The 20,991-nt window shown below is 38.3% G+C and overlaps 6 protein-coding genes, 1 long non-coding RNA gene, 2 other non-coding genes and 1 pseudogene across 14 annotated transcripts; 9 read left to right on the top strand and 1 right to left on the bottom strand.

Moving 5' to 3' along the window:
• Nucleotides 1-8: 8 nt before the first annotated feature.
• Nucleotides 9-716, top strand: LOC147918504 (uncharacterized; annotated as a pseudogene).
• A 35-nt stretch (nucleotides 717-751) lies between these two features.
• Nucleotides 752-1,372, top strand: LOC104772259 (uncharacterized). Its single transcript, XM_010496891.2, has one exon. It carries the CDS (start codon nucleotides 752-754, stop codon nucleotides 1,370-1,372), a length of 621 nt encoding a protein of 206 aa, XP_010495193.1.
• Nucleotides 1,373-3,260: 1,888 nt separating this feature from the next.
• Nucleotides 3,261-7,039, top strand: LOC104769692 (glycosyltransferase BC10). 4 transcript variants are annotated; one of them, XM_010493962.3, is made up of 12 exons: nucleotides 3,278-3,993; nucleotides 4,233-4,346; nucleotides 4,434-4,534; nucleotides 4,628-4,699; nucleotides 4,799-4,880; nucleotides 5,007-5,087; nucleotides 5,357-5,395; nucleotides 5,566-5,631; nucleotides 5,724-5,873; nucleotides 6,235-6,363; nucleotides 6,471-6,544; nucleotides 6,652-7,039. In XM_010493962.3, the coding sequence occupies exons 1-11, from the start codon at nucleotides 3,745-3,747 to the stop codon at nucleotides 6,504-6,506; spliced, it is 1,119 nt and encodes a 372-aa protein (XP_010492264.1). In that variant the 5' UTR covers nucleotides 3,278-3,744; the 3' UTR covers nucleotides 6,507-6,544; nucleotides 6,652-7,039. The 4 variants fall into 4 exon arrangements, with proteins under 4 accessions (XP_010492263.1, XP_010492264.1, XP_087362162.1 ...); XM_087506037.1 differs by having other exon boundaries at nucleotides 3,308-3,993; nucleotides 4,608-4,699; XM_010493961.3 differs by having other exon boundaries at nucleotides 3,261-3,993; nucleotides 6,471-6,667.
• On the bottom strand, nucleotides 6,116-6,902 carry LOC147918503 (uncharacterized). 3 transcript variants are annotated; one of them, XR_015593636.1, is made up of 2 exons: nucleotides 6,631-6,902; nucleotides 6,116-6,475 (listed from the first exon to the last, which is right to left on the bottom strand). It is a non-coding gene; the product is annotated as an uncharacterized LOC147918503 (long non-coding RNA). The 3 variants fall into 3 exon arrangements; XR_015593637.1 differs by having other exon boundaries at nucleotides 6,116-6,471; nucleotides 6,631-6,839; XR_015593638.1 differs by having other exon boundaries at nucleotides 6,116-6,394; nucleotides 6,631-6,839.
• Nucleotides 7,040-7,394: 355 nt separating the features above from the next.
• Nucleotides 7,395-7,512, top strand: LOC147918502 (U5 spliceosomal RNA). Its single transcript, XR_015594227.1, has one exon. It is a non-coding gene; the product is annotated as a U5 spliceosomal RNA (small nuclear RNA).
• Nucleotides 7,513-7,714: 202 nt separating this feature from the next.
• Nucleotides 7,715-7,909, top strand: LOC147918501 (U2 spliceosomal RNA). The gene has a single exon (XR_015594250.1). It is a non-coding gene; the product is annotated as a U2 spliceosomal RNA (small nuclear RNA).
• A 187-nt stretch (nucleotides 7,910-8,096) lies between these two features.
• On the top strand, nucleotides 8,097-10,588 carry LOC104769691 (uncharacterized). The gene is made up of 3 exons (XM_010493960.2): nucleotides 8,097-8,550; nucleotides 8,765-9,043; nucleotides 9,330-10,588. Exons 1-3 carry the CDS (start codon nucleotides 8,248-8,250, stop codon nucleotides 10,389-10,391), a joined length of 1,644 nt encoding a protein of 547 aa, XP_010492262.1. The 5' UTR covers nucleotides 8,097-8,247; the 3' UTR covers nucleotides 10,392-10,588.
• Nucleotides 10,589-10,729: 141 nt separating this feature from the next.
• Nucleotides 10,730-13,106, top strand: LOC104769690 (protein ANTHESIS PROMOTING FACTOR 1-like). The gene is made up of 10 exons (XM_010493958.3): nucleotides 10,730-10,942; nucleotides 11,047-11,147; nucleotides 11,255-11,361; nucleotides 11,470-11,536; nucleotides 11,618-11,717; nucleotides 12,011-12,127; nucleotides 12,216-12,353; nucleotides 12,428-12,509; nucleotides 12,637-12,686; nucleotides 12,833-13,106. The coding sequence occupies exons 1-10, from the start codon at nucleotides 10,874-10,876 to the stop codon at nucleotides 13,001-13,003; spliced, it is 1,002 nt and encodes a 333-aa protein (XP_010492260.1). The 5' UTR covers nucleotides 10,730-10,873; the 3' UTR covers nucleotides 13,004-13,106.
• A 263-nt stretch (nucleotides 13,107-13,369) lies between these two features.
• LOC104769689 (pescadillo homolog) lies at nucleotides 13,370-17,025 on the top strand. The gene is made up of 13 exons (XM_010493957.3): nucleotides 13,370-13,509; nucleotides 13,652-13,737; nucleotides 13,912-14,160; nucleotides 14,259-14,384; nucleotides 14,491-14,575; nucleotides 14,663-14,773; nucleotides 14,916-15,009; nucleotides 15,115-15,380; nucleotides 15,685-15,792; nucleotides 15,886-16,007; nucleotides 16,110-16,329; nucleotides 16,431-16,622; nucleotides 16,829-17,025. The coding sequence occupies exons 1-13, from the start codon at nucleotides 13,486-13,488 to the stop codon at nucleotides 16,907-16,909; spliced, it is 1,764 nt and encodes a 587-aa protein (XP_010492259.1). The 5' UTR covers nucleotides 13,370-13,485; the 3' UTR covers nucleotides 16,910-17,025.
• A 2,151-nt stretch (nucleotides 17,026-19,176) lies between these two features.
• On the top strand, nucleotides 19,177-20,680 carry LOC104769688 (uncharacterized). Its single transcript, XM_010493956.3, has 2 exons — nucleotides 19,177-19,713; nucleotides 19,804-20,680. Exons 1-2 carry the CDS (start codon nucleotides 19,499-19,501, stop codon nucleotides 20,570-20,572), a joined length of 984 nt encoding a protein of 327 aa, XP_010492258.1. The 5' UTR covers nucleotides 19,177-19,498; the 3' UTR covers nucleotides 20,573-20,680.
• Nucleotides 20,681-20,991: the final 311 nt, after the last annotated feature.

The following is a 20,991-nucleotide window of genomic DNA, read 5'->3' as shown; positions in this document are numbered from 1 at the left end:
AATATGAGATGGCTGCTGAGATTCAGAGGGAATATAACTTGGAAGTGACACCAGACCAGTGTGCAAAAGCAAAAACGAAAGTTATGAAGACAAGAAAGGCAAGTCACGAATCTCAGTTTGCAAGGATATGGGATTACCAAGCCGAGGTGTTGCAGCAGAACATAGGGTCCGAATTTGAGATAGAGACAATCCCTGGGCCAGTAATTGGAAGCAAACAAAGGTTCTACCGTTTATACATTTGTTTTAAATCCCAAAAAGAATCATGGAAAGAAACTTGTAGACCGATTATAGGATTGGATGGAGCTTTTCTGAAATGGAATATTAAAGGTCATGTGTTAGCAGCAGTTGGAAGAGATGGGGATAATAGGATTGTCCCTCTTGCTTGGGCAGTGGTAGAGATTGAAAATGATGATAACTGGGACTGGTTTGTGAGACATATCTCAGTAAGTTTGGGCCTTCAAACGATGACAGATATAGCTGTAATATCAGACAAACAATCGGTTAGTCATTTCATTATATGTTTAAGGTTTGTTTGTGTTTGTTTGTTTGAAATGTAAGGTCTAACAAATGTCTTCGTTTTTGTTTGTAGGGTCTAGTTAAAGCTATACATAGCATTCTTCCACATGCTGAGCATCGACAGTGTTGTAAACACATTTTGGATAATTGGAAGAAGGACAATCACGATCAAGAACTACAAAGGATGTTTTGGAAGATAGCACGCGCCTAAACGACAGGAGAGTTTGCTGATCGAATGGCAGAGCTAAAGGCGTACAATCCTCAAGCTTATGCAACTCTGCAACTAACGAATCCGCTGACATGGTCTAGAGCTTTCTTCAAGATTGGCACTTGTTGCAATGACAACCTTAACAATCTAAGTGAATCTTTCAATATAACCATCAGACAGGCCAGGAAAAAGCCCTTATTGGATTTGCTAGAGGACATTAGGAGGCAATGCATGGTCAGGAATGCCAAGCGGTTTCTCATAGCTGATAGGCTCAAGACAAGGTTTACCAAGAGAGCACATGCCGAGATTGAGAAAATAATAGCTGGGGCAGGGAATTGCCAGAGACTTATGGCCAGACACAATATTCATGAGGTATCTTCGAATGGTGTTAATTACAGGGTTGATATGAATCAGAGAATTTGTGGTTGCAGGAAGTGGCAGATGGTTGGAATCCCTTGTATTCATGCTGCTTGTGTGATAATAGGAAAGAAAGAGAAAGTTGAGGACTATGTCAGTGATTACTATACAAAAATAAGGTGGCGAGAAACATACCGAGATGGTATTATGCCTGTTCAGGGGATGCCATTGTGGCCTAGATTGAATAGGTTACCTGTATTGCCACCCCCATGGAGAAAAGGCAACCCATGAAGGCCTAATAACTATGCAAGGAGGAAAGGAAAGAATGAAACTTCATCTACTTCAAAGATGTCTCGAGAAAAAAGAGTAATGACATGCTCTAATTGTTTGCAACAAGGACACAACAAAGGTTCATGCAAGAATGCAACAGTCATATTTAATGTACCAAAGCGACCAAGAGGTCGACCAAAGAAAACTCAGGTATGTTTTTTTTTTTTTTTTAATTTTGTGCGTAAACCTCACATCAATCATGTATGGATATGTTATGACTGAAGTTCTCAAATGATTTAGGAACCAGAAGCTCACATATCACAAGTGCCAACAGTTGGATCACAATCTCGTCAAGGACCACCAATGCAAGCTCACGGATCAGAAACACATCAAGGACCTCCAAGACAATCTCACGGTTCACAAACTCATCAAGGACCTCCAAGGCAAGCTCACGGAACACAATCTCATCAAGGACCTCCAAGGCAAGCTCACAGAACACAATCTCATCAAGGACCTCCAAGGAAAGCTCACGGAACACAATCTCATCAAGGACCTCCAAGGCAAGCTCACGGATCACAATCTCATCAAGGACCTCCAAGGCAAGCTCACGGATCACAAGGCCCGACAGTTGGATCACAAACTAATCAAGGATCCCAAGGGGAAGCTGAAGGATCCCAAGGACAAGGACTAGGTCGATTTGCAACATGGTTTGAGTGTTCTTCTTAGATTAGGTTTCTGAATGTGATGTTGTTTTTTATGGTGAAGAAAGATTGTTGTTGTTTCAACCTACTGTTTAATCTGGTTTGTTGTCTGGATGTTTTCTCTTTATTAAACTCACTTTGGTACTTTAAATCTCTCTTATCTGAAGCAAAGACATTGTTTATCATTACCAAAGCCACATTACAACATACAACACCAAAAAACACAACATCAAACACACTAATAACCAAGATGCATTGTTGGTTTGTTGGATTTAATCATTAGGATCACTATTACAATGAAAGTTAAACAAAGACACACCAAGCACAATTTGATAACCAGTTTCCAATTCTTAATTTCTCTTTTGCTCGACATTGCATCATCCATCAACACTTCAATCCGAGCCTTTAACTCATCAATCTCGAGAGCAACCTCAGATTTGGCACTGCTTAACTCGCTCTCAATGTTTGTCAATTTAGGTAAAACCTCAACAACCTCCTCATAAACACCATCTTCGACCCATTTAAACAAATGATCCTGCATTTACGAAATATTTTTGATTATCACATAACTATAAAAATACACACAAAATCATATCTGAATCACTTACATCTCCTCTGGTTGGACAATGGAAATAAGGTCTTCCTGGGTTCTGTTTTGAGCTTGATGTGTAGATGGCAATGTCTAAGCCGCAATGACATTTTGAAGGGAAACCATGGCACCAACGTCCTCTGTTCTCATCGACTCTGTTCTCACCACTCGATTGCCCTGATTTAGAACTCATAATCGATTCGTTCGTGAAGATGAAAAACGAAGAATTGGAGCTGTAAATGTCAAGAGAAGACGAAGACTTCGAATTGGGGATTTTGACTTCGAATTGGGGATTTTGTTTTCAGAGTCGAAGGATAAAGCGATGTCGTTTTATCCCAAACGGTTATGTTAACGACGGTCGTAACAGAGGAGCTAACGGGGTTAACGGGTGTTAACTGCAAAATTAAAACTTCGGGTTTTTGGCCTGGTCAATGCAGTTCTATGTTTTAAAGAGGAAGTCAACCAAAACTCGATGTATTAAATGGCCGCAGGCAAAATTGATGGTTTAAATGGCGTTTTTTTGAAAGTTCATGGTTAAAACGACATTTTCCCTTTAAAAAATGTACTAAAATGCCTAATATCCCGGTTTAAAAATACATTAATTAGCTGGGTATGAATTGGACCGGACTTCAATTTTGCCAGTGAAAGTGTTCGCTTTACGAAAAAGACTAGAGAAAGGCCCACCTCACCAGCATCTTTCTCTCTCTTTCTCACTCCCAAGTCTCCTCCTTCCCGTGAAAGCTGAAAGCTCATCTACTCCTTCCACGTGATTCGTCTCCCCCGGATCACTAAGCTTCTTTCAGCTCGACGCCATCGTCCTTGGAGTTCGCTTCAATCAACCGGTAAATCTTCCACTGATTTTTGAAAAAGATTCTTCCATGTTCGATCTGATCCGGCTTCAAAGATCGAGAGTTGATTGCCTCCAAACATCTTGAAATTTAAACCAGAGACGAATACGACTTAGAGCAAGATATATATATAGAGAGAGAGAGTATTAGGACGCTGTGTTTACCGTCTGATTGACTATGTAAAGTTCTGATCTACGGAGACGAATGGCGGGAAAATTGACTTGAGCCGCGATTTTTTTACTGGGTGGATCCAAAATGAAGAAGAAGGCGTCGCAGCAGAAGTTACTGTACAGATGGAAGAGGAAGGTATACGGTACATTGATGTTCGCTTTCTGCTTGGGAACTTTCGTATTTATCCAAGCTCGTTTCGCATTTATTCAAGCTCGTTTTCATGGAATCACTGCGTCTCTCAAGCCTCGTCTCGATCAGAAACCTCAGATTGCTTTCCTCTTCATTGCCCGGAATCGACTCCCTCTCGAGTTTGTCTGGGACGCTTTCTTTCAGGTATACATACACTCCTTTCTCTAATTGGGTTCTGAAACACTATAGTTTTGATCCAGGCAAAGTGGTAGAGGTTTTGGGATCAATTTGGTTTCACTAAAATCAGCTTAAAGTAACTAGAGTTGATATCTTTTGGAAGTTTTTCTCTGTTGGAATGTGTAATCTTAGTTACAGCATTAAAGAATTGGTCAAAGCCATATTGAAGTATTGAGCTTGGTCTATAATAATATGTTCTTTTGCAGGGTGAGGATGGAAAGTTCTCAATATATGTTCATTCTAGACCTGGATTCATTCTCAGCGAGGCTACAACTCGATCCAAGTTCTTTTTGGATCGGCAAGTTAATGACAGTATACAGGTTGCTGCTATGAGAATGTATCAGTTTACCAAATCTTGATTTTTCTCATTAGCAGCATAAGTCGTCTGATTCATTTGTTAATTACAGGTAGACTGGGGTGAATCAACCATGATTGAAGCAGAACGTGTATTACTCAGACATGCGCTTAGTGATCCATTTAATCACCGCTTTGTTTTTCTTTCTGATAGGTTAGATTGATTCTGTATATATCTTTTTGTGTTTGGATTGCAGTTGATGAACCTGCCTAACTAAATTTTTCAGTTTGTTTGGTTTCTTCTCAGCTGCATACCTCTGTACAGTTTCAGCTACACTTATAACTATATCATGTCAACACCAACTAGTTTCGTTGATAGGTCCGTGCTGCTTAAATACATAACTCCATACTGTAATTTTGATACCGACAAGAAAGGAATGTTTATGTTGGAATCACTAATTGTTTTTCTTTATTGCAGCTTTGCAGATACTAAAGATAGCCGTTATAATCCTAAAATGAATCCCATTATTCCTGTTCATAACTGGAGAAAAGGATCACAGGTAAAGTTCCAATCCCTTGTTGTGTAAAATGTATTTCAATGACCACAAGTTCTGTCAGTTTGAATGTGTACAGTTAAGCTGACATTATCTGTGCTATGTTTTCTTTATCCTGTCGTCTTCTCGAAGTGGGTCGTTCTGAATAGAAAACATGCAGAAATTGTGGTGAATGATACCTCCGTCTTTCCTATGTTTCAGCAGCACTGCAGAGTAAGTTGTTGAAACCTTCACTTCACTAGCAAGCTTGGGTATACTTGTAATTGAATTTATGGTCTGTCCGCTACTATAATACTGAATAGAGGGATATACTCTCTTTATTTTCGTTCATTCATTTTCAAAAGATAGATGATTTAGCTGCTAAGAGGGATTAGAATCACTGATTTTAGATTTGGGTGATATTGTGAGAGTTACTTTGTTAGTGGACAGTTCACTGTTGGCTTGGCTCACTCATTAACTTTTTGTTGCATATGATCTTGCAGAGAAAATCACTTCCAGAGTTTTGGCGAGATCGTCCTGTAGTAAGTTGCTTTTCTCTGCTTTAATTACCGCACAATATTAACAGTTCCTCCTCCCTCATAAGGCCATGTCCATTCGATTCCTGCACGTTTTAGTCTGTAGAATCTGGCAGGCATTTATGGTTTGATGATCAGGAGACGATATGTTGTACTAATGTAGTCTTATTGTGTAGCCAGCTGAAGGTTGGAAGGAACACAACTGTATACCTGATGAGCACTATGTTCAGACATTGCTATCTGTAAGATTAATGTTTGATCCAACCATATGAATTGTCATTTAGAAATGAATGGTACAATTAATCAAATCTGGTAATCCTTCTTAAATTTTCAGCAAAAGGGTGTAGATAGCGAACTCACACGTAGATCACTGACACACTCAGCTTGGGACCTTTCTTCCTCTAAAAGAAACGAACGTCGTGGATGGCATCCTATGACTTACAAATTTTCTGATGCTACTCCTGATCTAATACAGTCCATTAAGGTACACATGTTAACACTTATTTTACCAAAAGAGAAGTTGAGGGTTCAGATTTTTGGTAAGGTCCGGGCATTTGGTCTTACGGTTTAGATATCTTGGATTTTGAGTATATAGGTTTTGTAAAGAGGTAACACCACCAAACTCCAAACTAAATCTGAAAGTAAACTGGTTCGGTTGGGTTACCAAATCGAAATCAGAATTGGGTTAGTTTGTTATGTTATGGTAATATATTCTTAAGACCAACATTTTAGTTTGTAGAACTAAAACTCTGCATTATGTATCCTGTTTTTTCTTGCTATGGCTTTAACCCTCTTACGAACTTAAAACAGAAGTAGAGTCACTAACCAAGCACATTGATTTACAGGGAATAGACAATATCAACTACGAGACGGAATATAGGCGAGAATGGTGTAGCAGTAAAGGGAAACCGTCGCCGTGCTTCCTCTTCGCCAGGAAGTTCACTCGTCCTGCTGCTCTCCGCCTCCTCCGCGAAGTAAAACTTTCTTTCAACATCATCCCTTAAACTAAGAAAATTAACATCACAAACATATTACTGATGAGCTCATTGTGGGTTTCTTGCTTCCTCTGTTTCTTTGGCAGTCTATCTTGTTAAAGGACAAAGAGCAAGACAATTAAGTAGATCATTCACCATTCGTAGCATATATTACACATAGGTACGTAAGATTACCAAGAGTTACAATGTTTGTATTTGTTATTTCATTTGTAATACTACAGATTTCGAAATTACATAGAAACTTACCATTGGGTATATGAATAAAAGCCACGGTGTTGATAAAGATGGACGGTAGAGAAAGAGCTCAGCAGGGGTGACCTGAGAACACATGAAAACGAGAGATATAATCATTACATGGCGTCATTACAGCCGTTGGTTGCACATGTGTTCTCATATCGACCCTGTCGAGATCCACTACCTTCAAAATATCTTCTGTTTATTACAACTTGAGTTTTGATTTCAATAACTGCTGGGAACTATATATATACACACAAATAATGAAGGATTGAGTAGTACACAATATAACCACACAAATTGTAGTACACGGGACAAAGTTTTGTAGCATTCGTTTATGTTTTGTATAGTACAAAAAAAACTTCAGACTTGTGTACTGCAAAATTCATTAAAAGAAGAATGAGGAAAACCAACATTGTACTTCTCTGAAAGTACAACGGCGAGTCTTGTACTAGCGATTGTTTCCGGAACTTTTCATGGTATTATAATTTCTTTATGGTCCCTTGTCCCTTATATTCTAAATTTAGATCAAAATGACCTCACTCTCACAAAAGTGGGGGATTCATAAGAAGGCCCATATTATTGAATTTGGTTTAATGACTTTCATAAGAGAGTGGAGGAAACCAAAAGTAACGAAAGCCCATTACTGTGACAAAAGAGAGAACGCGTGATTTTTGCATACATTGGTTTTAAGTCCCACATCGTAAACACACAGAGAAAGACAACGAACCCAAGACATATATAAGATGGAGATAGCCTTCTGTTAAAAACCACGGAGCCGTGCGATAAGCACATAGCGAACTATTCTTTCGCCTTTTACTAAAGAATACCGTGAGCTTGTCGTACTTAAGCGGCATACGCCTATTTTTGGAGGGTTGTCTCTTGTTGAGATCAACCCCTATCAATCATTAACTCTGGAAATTTTCTTAACGAGCAATCTATAAACATAAAACGTCTTTAGCTTTTCTTCAGTAAACTTACTTATGAGCTGATTTCTTTGTTCGAGTGTTAGTACACTAGTCCCACATCGGAAGAGTATTAGCAAAACAAAGCCGATGTTTTGATATAAAAGGACTCGCAAACGTTGAGACAAAGCATACCTTTCTCGGCCTTTTGGCTAAGATCAAGTGTAGTATCTGTTCTTATCAGTTTAATATCTGATATGTGGATCATCGATCCACACGATATTAACTCAATCTTTTTAGGGAGTGAGCCATTGAAATAGCTTGCTATTTGTGCTCACGTTCGTCGCCCATGCGTTGCACTATTGCAAGGGCTTGGCGTATCCCACCATTCACAATGTTAAAGACTTTTAGTTACCCCATGTTAAAATATAATCTTCTTCCTGTCTAAAAATTATCCACTTAATCGTAATTGCACTCAAATCATGTTGTTTCTTCCTTTGTCCCCACGGTCGAGTTGAAGAAAGAAAATAGTCATGGGCTTATTAAGTCTCCAAGCCCAATGGGCTATACACCAAGTCTTCAAAATCGATGTTGACACGTTACATTAGAAAGAGATGCTGACTTGAACGATTTGGGCGATGAAAATTTAATTAAATTTTTCTCCAGGAATTTAAGGGAAATCATATAAAATCAAAGGGGAGAGAGATTATCATAACTTCGATCGATGAATACGGCTCTGTACTCGGATAAGCAGATAATGGATCTGATGAACGAAGACAATACTAATAGTAACAATAATTCACAAGACGGCGGCGATCACCAGAAGCACCGCGCCGGTGATAATAACAATGGCTTGGAGTCGAAGAAGGAAGCGATCTTTCCTAGCTATGATTTTCAGCCTATTCGCCCTAATGCCTCCGTCGGATTGTCTCACCACGCTTTAGATCTCGCCGGATCTGTTAATTCCACGGCTGCTAGGGTTTGGGATGCTTCTGATCCAAAACCGGTTTCAACTTCTTCCGCAAGAGTAAATATTTTCTAAAATTCTCTCATATCTCTTTTATTATTTTGCGATCAATCTCCTTTGTTTGTGTCTCTATTAGTTTTTATCACGATTACGGTATTTTGCTTATTAGAATCGGTTCTAAGGTTTAGAAGAATCATAGACAATTATTTTGACTGTGTTAATGGACAATAATCACACTTTAGCCTTACTTGTTGCATCTGGTTCGTTATTGCAGAGTTATGGTTCTATGGACTCTCTTGAACCTTCAAAGTTGTTTGCTGAGAAGAATCGAAATGCGTCAGAGTCAGCTATTTTATCTGCGATTGATCGCACAATGAAGGCACATGCTGATAACTTGATACATGTCATAGAAGGTGTCAGTGCACGTCTAACTCAGCTGGAGACCAGAACTCGAAATCTCGAGAACTTGGTGGATGATGTGAAAGTTTCTGTTGGGAACAGTCATGGAACCACTGATGGGAAACTGAGACAGCTTGAAAACATCATGTTAGAGGTAACTTAACTCTTCCTGGAAACCTAAAGTAAATTAGTTTGAGAGTATAGAAACAACCAAATGAATCTGAGATATTAGACTAAGCGTTATTCTCTGCCTTTTTGATGCCAATTCTACTATTCTAGTCTTGCCTGGGAGTTATTATTGTTCATTTAACTTCAAAGAAGTTTCTGGTTTCATGATTTTTATTTTTTCAATGTCTTTAATGCATATAGGCTTTTGTTTCGAGTTACCATCTATTAAGCTTCTAGATTTCTCAGTACCTTCTTTGAATGATTGCGTTCAGGTGCAAAGCGGTGTACAGATGTTGAAGGACAAACAAGACATAGTTGAAGCGCAGCTTCAGCTTTCAAAGCTCCAACTATCAAAGGTAAACCAGCAGCCGGAGACGCACTCTACACATGTTGAACCCACTGCTCAGCCACCCGCGTCACTGCCTCAGCCACCAGCTTCTGCTGCAGCTCCCCAGTCTCTTACTCAGCAGGGCCTCCCGCCACAACAATTTATCCAACCGCCTGCCTCACAGCACAGTCTCCCGCCTCCTTCATCACAACTGCCTCAGCTTCCTAACCAGTTCTCTCCCCAACAAGAGCCTTATTTCCCTCCTCCTGGGCAGTCCCAGCCACCTCCAACAAACCAGCCTCCATATCAACCTCCTCCTCCAACCCAGTCACTGCATCAACCACCTTACCAGTCACCTCCGCAACAGCCACAATACCCACAGCAGCCACCTCCACAGCTCCAACACCCGTCTGGCTACAACCCGGAGGAACCACCTTACCCTCAGCAATCTTACCCACCAAACCCTCCTCGTCAACCACCTTCTCATCCACCTTCAGTTTCAGCCCCATCTCAACAGTACTACAACGGTCCTCCAACGCCACCATCAATGTATGATGGATCAGGTGGGAGATCCAATTCAGGTTTCGCTTCCGGGTACTCTCCTGAGCCTTACCAGTATACCGGTCCACCTTCCTCACAGTATGGAAACACCCCGTCTGTGAAACCGCCACATCAAAGTGGAAGCGGATCCGGTGCTTACCCACAGCTCCCAATGGCACGCCTTCTACCACAAGGATTACCAATGGCTTCAGCCATCAGTAGCGGTGGAAGTGGTGGCTCGGGTTCCCCAAGATCAGGAAGCAGAGCGCCAGTGGATGATGTAATCGACAAAGTGGTAAGCATGGGGTTCCCAAGGGACCAAGTGAGAGGAACAGTGAGAACATTGACTGAGAATGGTCAAGCGGTTGACCTCAATGTTGTTTTAGATAAGCTGATGAATGGAGATAGAGGAGGTATGATGCAGCAGCAGCAGCAACCGCCAAGAGGTTGGTTTGGTGGTCGTTAGCTGTGTTAATAATATCTCTTAATTGCGGTTTCGCTGACATTGTATAGTCGTATTTTATCATCTCATGTCAGATTTCCTCGAACATATCTTTGGATTATTACCTTCTTGTTTGGTTTGCTACTTCATTATTTTTTCAAAGCTTTCCTATGTATTTGAAACTTGAAGCTCTTCAGTCATTTATTTTCTTATGTGTTTCATTCATTTGCGTTATTTTGACAATTTGGAAATCACAGATCACCTACATAAAGAAAAGTCACTGCGTGCAGTGCAGGCTCTATTATTATATTTCCTTAGCCAAAAAACGACATGTAGTTTTTATAGACTGGAACTGAACGACAAGATGTTTCTTATTTTATTAAAAAAAACGGCGTCGTCATGTCACCCGCGAAACCCACTAAAAATCTTATTAGTTTTCTCTCTCGCTCCCCTGCCTATCTCTCTCTCGGGGTTTCTCGTGCTTCACCGGTTGTTTCATCTGAACGATGTCGTTGACGGAGTTAGACGACGGACTTGTGCGCAGGATGGCCATCGGCGCAGTCTTCTCTGATTTCGTATGAACGGATTAACTTTCTGTTTTGATTTCGAATTAAGTTTGGGTAAAATCCAGATTTCGAGTCTAATCCGTTCAATTCTCGTTGTTGGATGGATTTAACAGGGAGGGAAGATACATTCAGTGGGTTTCCATAGGACTGATGACCTACTGGTCACATCCAGCGAGGATGATTCACTTCGTCTCTTCGATATCGCCAACGCTAAGTCAGTTCTTCCTCCCCTCTTTTTAGGTTTTCAATTAAGTTCTACCAGTTTGAGAATCAAATTGTTTATCTGAAAGTTTGTATCGATGTTTGTTTAAAAAAACGTAGACAGCTCAAGATTACATACCATAAGAAACATGGCACCGATCGTGTATGCTTCACTCATCACCCTAGCTCTCTTATTTGCTCTTCTCGATACAATTTGGATACTGGAGGTGAGTTCGTTATTTATACTCTTTTGCTTCAGATTGGTTAATCAAATTAAAAATGGCTGGATATTGGACTTACTTGGATACTTGTTTTCTTCTTCTTGGTGGTGCTAGAATCCTTGAGATATCTTTCAATGTATGATAATCGGATCCTTCGCTACTTTAAAGGGCATAAAGACAGGTCTGATATCACCTCTTGAACTTGGAATTGGATATATGTTTGTAGTATGAACATCGATTGAAAATATTTCTTCTTTTTCAGGGTTGTATCGCTTTGTATGTCTCCAATAAATGACAGCTTCATGTCTGGTTCTCTCGACAAGAGTGTCAGACTCTGGGATCTTCGTGTTAATGCCTGCCAGGTTAGTTTTCCCAGTTTTACAAAATCTGTGAAAGGCATTGTCCAATAAGTCTGACAAAGTCATATGGGATATGTCTGAATATTGCTATAGTTTTTAGCAGAAAAGTGTCGTTTTCCTTTTGTTATATAAACCTCCAAACCCTCATAATTTCATCCTGAAACTTTAACTTAATGTGGATGTTGGAAGCATTTAACATGTAGAACAAGTTTTTCTCGATTTAGGCTCTCTTCTTTTATTGTCTCTCTGTGAATGTATATGGTTTCATGATTTAGGCTTACCCTTTTAGTCAATAGGGGATTCTACATCTTCGTGGTAGGCCTGCAGTTGCGTATGACCAACAAGGCCTGGTGTTTGCTATTGCAATGGAAGGAGGTGCTGTTAAGTTGTTTGATTCCCGGTGTTACGACAAGGTGCTGTTAAGTTGTTTGATTCACACACATGACTGCTCTTGTAGTTCCAAGTTATGACTACTCAACCCAATTTCAATCTCTTATGTAGGGTCCCTTTGACACATTTCTGGTGGGTGGGGATACTGCTGAGGTTAACGATATAAAATTCAGCAACGATGGAAAATCCATGCTCCTAACAACTAAAAACAACAATATCTACGTTCTTGATGCATATCGTGGAGAGAAGGTAATCACATTCTGTATCTTTCACTTGGAGAAGGATTAGGTTTAAGTTGGTAAAACCGGTATGTTGTTTTGCAGAAATGTGGTTTTAGTTTGGAGCCTTCACAGGGTACATCCATAGAAGCCACTTTCACACCAGATGGCAAGTATGTTCTGTCAGGTAAATACATTTGTTTGAAACTCTACACAACATCCAAGTTTAACCAACTTTAACTCCAAATTATGAAACTACTCAACCAAATCAGATAATACTAGACCTCACAGTAAGTTTTCTTTTTCGGATACAGGTTCAGGAGATGGAACCTTACATGCTTGGAACATCGAGAACCCATCTGAGGTAAATGCAGAATAATCAACATCACCAGGATTGTACATATCCACTTAAAAGATGATGAATTATTCAGAAATTTAAAGCAACTATTTCTATGCCTTGTGCTTGTCACAGTATCTAATTTTTTGTCCATGGTTTTGTCTAAAAATAAGGTGGCGAGGTGGGAGAACAATATAGGAGTAGTGTCGTGTCTGAAATGGGCACCTCGTAGAGCCATGTTTGTTGCTGCGTCGACGGTACTCACATTCTGGATACCCAACGATGGCGAGCCGCCAGTTCCCGCCGATCCTAGTGCTGCTGACCAACAACCTCCTCCACAGTGACGACATTTACTTTTCCCGTTGGTATTGTGGTTTTAATTTTGACAATTAGAACAAATGTAAGCACAAGTATTTGAATCACAAAATACAAAAATCTCTTAATTTATTCACTTTGGTTTTGGGTACTGGTTAGTGGTTGGTTACAATATTTTCCTTGGAAATAACCATTTTTGTTTTAATCTAAAAGGAGATGGATACATTAGTTATTGATTCCATACAGACATCAATGTTTTTTTCATTAGAATTTGATCCAAACAAGATTTGTTGATAAACTGGGTTAATTCGGTTTGGTTCGGTATTGTTTCCACTGACAACGAATGACCTTATTGGGCCTTAAAACCCATGATCGTAATTAAAAAAGCCCATTATAACGGCCTCTGACTACCCGACTATGTATTCTCAGTTTTGGCTAAAACCCTAATTCTCTTCCTCTCTCGTTTACCTCTCTCGTCCCCTCTCTGGTAGGCCGTATCAGTATCATCACCATGCCGAAGCATTACAGGCCAGCGGTAAGTGTCTCTGTTGGATTGAACCTCTAATTTCTTCCCAATATCAGTTGATTAACAGCTGCTGTAATCCATATTCGTTTTCCCCTTTGCTCGAGAAATTTTTTGAGCTGATGTTTTGTGGTTGTGTTTGTGTCATTTGCAGGGGAAAAAGAAAGAAGGAAATGCGGCTAGGTATATGACCAGGTCGCAAGCTCTCAAACATCTTCAAGTTAACTTGAATCTTTTCAGGTTCGTCCTTCTCCGTCGCTAATTTTAATATTTTCGGAATTGGTGGCTCTTAGGTTATAATGATTCTTTGATTTATCCTCAGTATTGGAAATACAAAAGCATTTTGTATACTTTGTTCCATATATATGGGTGTGACTAATTTGTTATTGTACCTGCTGATTTGGGTATTTTCAGGAGACTATGTATTGTGAAAGGTATATTTCCAAGAGAACCGAAGAAGAAGGTGAAGGGAAACCATCACACTTACTACCATGTCAAGGACATTGCTTTCCTTATGCACGAGCCACTTCTTGAGAAGTTCAGGGAGATCAAAACCTACCAAAAGAAGGTGAAAAAAGCCAAGGCCAAGAAGAACGAGGAGCTCGCACGCCTTTTGCTTACTCGCCAACCCACTTACAAGCTAGATAGATTGATCCGTGAGAGGTTTGCTTCTGACTTGATTTTGTTTTTTTTTTGTTGTCTGAACATCCATGAGTTTAGACTGTTAACACTTTTTTTTTGCTTGTGTTCCGAATATTTAGGTATCCAACATTTATTGATGCACTGCGAGATTTGGATGACTGTCTTACCATGGTTCATCTTTTTGCGGTGTTGCCTGCATCAGACAGGGAAAATCTCGAAGTTAAGCGAGTTCACAACTGTAGAAGGTTAGAATCTTATCTCTTCTTTTGGAACCTTGTGTCTTTTACATATTGGCAGCTTGTCTTAGTCTCATATCCGTTAATCTTAATTTGCGCTTCTTTTGTGAACCAGATTGACCCATGAATGGCAAGCTTACATTTCACGTTGTCATGCATTGCGTAAAGTGTTTGTATCTGTCAAGGGTATTTACTATCAGGTATTGTGTTACTTTATCTTGAAAGTTTATAATGAAATTTGTAGATTACATCCTCTAATAATGGAACTTTGGTAATTATCTTAATAGGCTGAATTAGAAGGTCAGAAGATCACTTGGTTGACCCCTCATGCAATACAACAAGTTTTTACAAATGATGTTGACTTTGGTGTCATGCTAACCTTCTTGGAATTTTATGAGGTGAGAACTCCTAATCCCTATTCATTCCTTTTCCCTTGTTAACTTAATTCATCAGTTTAGTAGGAATGAATTAATTTGAGTTTCCTAACCTATGCTAATGTTCGGACGTATGATGACAAATTTTCATTCACCTTTGATGCAGACGCTTCTTGCCTTTATTAACTTCAAGCTATACCATTCTCTGAATGTGAAATATCCGCCAATCCTTGATTCGCGGTTGGAGGCTTTGGCTGCGGGTAAGCTACCCTCCTCCAAGTAGCGATGATATTTTTCATATGTAACTATCAGAATGAAGGACCTTTTACTCTGATTAATATTTATGCTTGTCTTCAATGTTGCAGATCTCTATGCACTGTCAAGATACATAGATGCCAGCTCCAGAGGCATGACGGTGGAACCTAAAGTTGATGCTTCATCTAGCTCACAGTCAAATGACCGTGAAGAATCTGAACTGAGACTTGCACAACTTCAGCATCAGCTGCCTTCGAGTGAGCCTGGAGCATTGATGCATATTGTTGCAGATAACAATAAAGAAGTTGAAGAGGATGAAGAAACAAGAGTGTGCAAGTCACTGTTCAAGGATCTGAAGTTTTTCTTGAGCCGTGAGGTATCTCTCTGATTCACTCCTGAGCCTCTTTTTATCACTGAATTTTCTTGTAAAATAGTTAATCATTGACAAACTTAAACTGGTAGGGACAAAACATACTCATGTGCTACTAAATTTTATCAGTAATTGACCAAATATAATAGTAGTCTTTCTATAACATGAATCTCTGATATCTCCATGTTTTTTTTAATATTTGGAAGATCTGTGTGCTTGAGTTTACCCTCGACCAGTGACCTAGAAGATCATTAATTTTTTTCATAACTGCAGCTTATCTCTTATATGATAATTTTGTATACTCATGTAGGTTCCAAGAGAGTCCCTGCTTTTTGTGCTTCCTGCTTTTGGTGGGATGGTGTCTTGGGAAGGAGAAGGTGCTCCGTTCAAGGAGGATGATGAGAGTATTACACATCATGTAAGCCGTTTAGCTTGATGTTTAATATTGCCATTGTATCCTAAAGTGTAGATATATCGATAGTTTTCAATAACATGCTTTCTACTTCTGTAGATCATCGATAAACCAAGTGCGGGCCATCAGTATCTTTCAAGGGAATATGTGCAACCACAGTGGATCTATGACTGTGTGAATGCTCGCATAATCTTGCCAACTGAAAAGTATTTGGTCGGAAGGTAACACATTCATAGCCCTTGCTTATTTCTTCTTTTACTACCATTTTTTTGTTTCGTTTTCTCAGCTGTTTACATATTTGTTGTGTGTTTTCATGCAAGCAGCATTCCACCGCCACACTTGTCACCGTTTGTGGACAATGAAGCAGAAGGATATGTTCCTGATTATGCTGAAACCATCAAAAGGCTTCAAGCAGCAGCGAGAAACGAAGTTCTTCCGTTGCCAGGTGTTGGAAAAGAGGATCTTGAAGATCCTCAAAACTTACTATACGCTGGTGTTATGAGCCGTGCCGAGGAAGCTGAAGCTGCTGCGAGCAAGAAGAAGGTCTGGTTTTGTGCTTTATAAATGAATTAACACAAACCTGTGAAGTTTTTTATGTGTTGATCAAGATTTTAACTTTGTGTTGTGTGGGTTATTTTATGTAGATGGCGGCAAAGGAGAAGCAATACCATGAGGAACTGAAGATTGAACTAACTGGAAGTAAGGCTGTCGTAGCACCTGAGGTGGCTGAAGATGAAGAATCAGGTCCCGATGCTATGCAAATAGCTCAAGAGGACGCTGATATGCCCACACTGCTGATGTCGCGTAAGAAGAGGAAGCTCTATGAAGCCATGAAGGTACGTACCATTTACAATTTACCTTTCATTCCTTTTTTTGGTCCATAGTTTCTATAGGTCTGTTACTAATTACATACAATTCAGTACTAGATTTAGCTGTGTGATGATTCCTGGTTTTAAAAGCTCTGCTAAATCATATCAATGAAAGACTCTTTAGTGTTTTGTAACTTGATGTTGTGTTTTCTTTTGTGAAATGCTATCTGCAGATTGGGCAGAAAAAGAAGAAAGCAAGTGTTGAACTAATCGAGCAGCGCAAGAAAATGTTGAAGGATGCTCAATCATCATAACTTGTTTATTTTTTGCTCGCATATCTGTTCTCTCATGCTCTTTCTTAAGTTATCTATCATTAGTGTTTCTTCGCAACATGTACTCCCAAATTTGAAAAAAGTTTTGATTTTGATTATTGTTATACGTGTTATATGAAATCCACAAAACAAGCAGTATTTGAAACTACATACGTCTAGAACCTTTTTACATTTAGTATGATGAATCAATCACGTTCATAGCAACAGCATCATTACGTATAAATATGGTTAAAAGTAACATAGCTGTTCAAGTTTGGTTGGCAATGAACACAACAGCATCAGTATGTATATGGTTAAATGTTAAGTTACTTAGTTGTTCAAGTTTGATTGGCAATTTTTTCATGTTTAATTTTCTTTCAAGGATCAGTAATAATAAGAGTAAGGCGCCGTAAAACATAGAAAATCAAAAGAACATATTTCCAATTTTTTATTATATTAGATCTCTATATTTTTTTCTGATGCATGAGTACGCCTAAAGAAATAATCTATCTACCTAATAATTTCTACAAAAATTCATAGTATAATAATAAACGTGAGTGGAAGCTTCTAGTTGGAGATGTACTTACAAAGTAAAAAAATGTGGTATAATTTTTAGAATGGTTTCTTAGTTTTTCACTATACTTATGTATTTGAATTCCATACTTCTAACCGAAGAAAATTTGAAGCATTTTTTTCTTACACATATTCGGGCTTAGGGACCAATGGGGAAAGAAACTTGATCATATTATTCTCTGTCCCTAACGAAAGGAGATGAAGGATGTAAAACACTAAATTAAAATATACGTAAATTTTGCTTTTCTAAAATATTATAAACACATCCAAAAAACATTTGTCACGTGGTGGTCTGAATCATTCATATTAATTCAGGTTGAGTGTAATGGGGCATTCTAAAAAATGCCCTTTTTCAATACTCATTTTTTAAAATATCACTTCATGTTGACTATTTTTAAAACTACCCCTCTTTATATACAAAATGACCAAATTATCCTTTTTAGTGACAGCAAGAATGTACAGTCATCAAAATCGAAAATATTTTCCCGCCAAAAAAATTTCCCGCCAAATTTTTTTTTTCCGCCAAAATCGAAAATTTTTCCCGAAAAAATTATTTTTTCCCGCCAAAAAAAAAATTTCCCGCCAAAATCGAAAATTTTTCCCGCCAAAAATATTGAAATTTATATCTTTTAAAAACATTGTTTAAAAGCGTTTACAAGGTTTTTAAAAAGTTTTTAAACACATTGTAAACGCTTTTAAAAACCTTGTAAATGCTTTTAAAAAGCTTGTAAATGCTTTTAAAAGGTTTTTAAAAATCTTATAAAAACTTTTACAAGGTTTTTAATATCATTGTAAAAGCGTTTACAAGGTGTTTAAAAACCTTTAAAAAATCTTTTTAAAAACCATTTGAAAACCTTTTAAAACCTTTTAAAAATCTTGTAAAAGCGTTTACAAGTTGTTTAAAAAAGCTTTTAAAACTCTTTAAAAAATCTTGTAAAAGCCTTTACAAGGTGTTTATAAGGTAGAAACCTTATAAAACCTTTTAAAAACCTTGTAAATTTTTTTTGGCGGGAAAATTTTTTTGTCGAAATTTTTTAACAAAATTTTTTTGACAAAAAAAATTTTGGAGGGAAATTTTTTTCGAAAAATTTTTGGCGGGAAAATATGTTGGAAATTTTTTGGCGGGAAAATTTTGTTTTTCTTTTTATTGAATAAAATAATTTTCATTTAAGGGTAAAATGGTCATTAAAAATTAAAAGAGGACAAAAAAAAAAAATGACCAGAAAAAAGGGTATTTTTGAAAAGGGTATATCAAAAGCGCATTTTTAACAAATTCTCTATTATTAAATTCCAAAGTGCGCATCGTTGTCAGTTTAGTTCTAATATATAAAGACAATTGATTGGCATTCGTTAGAAGTTTATTTTAAAAAATTTGACATAATTATTAGAGATCATATAATCTGTGCGTTTAAATCAAGAAAGAGACACCTAGGGAGTTAAAAAAATTATAATAACGTGGAAAAAATCACACTATAATAGGGTCAACTAGAGTTCAAGAAACAAACAATTTTTGCAACAAACTAACTTGTCATTGCTTAAACAATATATAATCTCTTGGGATCAATGGCATTAGAGATATTGGATAATGCAGATCAGCTTTACCTTGCTTCTACATGAGGAAAGATAAAGATTCAATCTATAGGAATCAACATTGGATAGATCATACAAATAAGAACAAAATATCCAAACAGATACTTACTTTCCCATATGGGTTTTAAGATCTTCTAGAATTAAAACTTATAATATCTACAGGACTAAAATTTAAATAAAAAAGGATAAAAAGAAGAAGCTGAGAGAAAAAAAAAAGAAAAGCTTTAGGTGAGTTTGCTTCAACATGAAACAATGGATGCCCAAAAAAAAAGCCTAACATTGCTTGTTAAAGCAACCATATTTGATATTTTCTATTGTTTTTTTTTTCTCTATTATACTTACTTCACCAATCACCACCACAACTTCCCTCACTCTTCTTCCAAGTGAAGTTATTAACCAAAAATTACACAGAGGAAGAAGAGTGCTGCAATGGAGGATATTGTGGTGGAGAGTCTTCTTAGCGGTAACAGAGAGTCTCAGATACAAGCAGCTATAGAGCTTAGTAATCTAACCAGGAAGCAAAGACAAAAAATGTCAGAAAAAGAAATCATTCCTCCTTTACTCTCAATGTTACAATCTCAAGACTGTATCACAACAGAAGTTGCTCTATCTGCATTACTCAGCCTTGCCTTTGGCAGTGAAAGGTATGTCTTTCTTCTTCTTCTATATGGCTTGTGTTACGCGGTAGTAACAGAAAAAAGATTACTAACTGAGTTTGTTGCTGATCTTTACAGGAACAAAGTCAGAATAGTGAAATCTGGGGCAGTACCAATGTTGCTAGAGATCCTCCAGTCAGAAACAAAGATGGTAATACTTGAACTGGCCATGGCATTTCTTCTGATTCTCTCTTCCTGTAACAAAAACAAGGTCAAGATGGCATCAACCATGTTGGTTCAGCTTTTAGTTGGACTTATTGGGCTCGATAGACTTACCATTCAAGCCAAGGTTGATGGCATTGCAACGCTACAAAATCTATCGACTCTCCATCAGATTGTTCCCTTGGTTATAGCCTCTGGAGCACCGTACGCTTTGCTTCAAGTCATCAACGTTTGTGACAAAGCATCTGAATTGGCTGATAAGGCAGCAGCTTTGCTCGAAAACATAATCTCTCATTCACCAGAATCTATTTCCAGCATTAGTGGGGCAATTGGGGTTCTGGTTGAAGCCATAGAAGAAGGGTCACCTCAATGTAAAGAGCATGCGGTAGGGATACTACTCTGTATATGCAGCTATGACAGAGAGACGAACAGAGGAATGATACTGAGAGAAGGAGTGATGCCCGGATTGCTTCAAGTGAGCGTAGATGGGACAAGGAGGGCTAAAGAAATGGCTAGAGAGCTATTGCTTCTGTTAAGGGACTGCTCTGGCTACGTTATTAAAAACAAGCAGTCAAAGATTGAGATCGTTGAGCAGATAATGCGAGAGATTGATCAAGAAGGGGAGAGAATACCTGGAACCATGTTGAAGTTGGTGGAAGAGATGATCTCAAAACTCAGCACATAGCCCTTGTTGAATTCCACCAAATCTTTGTATATATTGAATCAATGTACTGTTTCCGCAGAAGGAGAGTCTTCTTTTACTTAGGGAATAATTATCACCTTGTTATTTGCTTTTGGTCCCTACAGCTAATTTTAACTCCTCTTCATTTTCCAACCAAAATCTACACAGGGTCGACTGTCAAAGTAGTAGAAGAAAACTCGAATGCATTTTACAAGAAACTAAAAGCCAGTTTCAATCAGCCTAAGATTCTCTCAGTTCTTTCATTATATAGCAAACCTAACTGTTTCTTTGATCCACCTACTACAGTAATATTATCCTGGTAGTTATATCGATTAAGCTCTGTGTCTATTCAGTGTTGATTCATCGGAAACTGCTGCTACTAGTGTTTATGTAACGATGCATGCTACCTCTTCTCTTGGTGG

This window comes from Camelina sativa, chromosome 20 (genome assembly GCF_030686135.1).
Source record: "Camelina sativa cultivar CO46 ecotype springtype chromosome 20, ASM3068613v1".
Classification (NCBI taxonomy): domain Eukaryota; kingdom Viridiplantae; phylum Streptophyta; class Magnoliopsida; order Brassicales; family Brassicaceae; genus Camelina; species Camelina sativa.
Note: the sequence above shows the minus strand (reverse complement) of the source record. Positions and strands in the feature narration are given on the sequence as shown.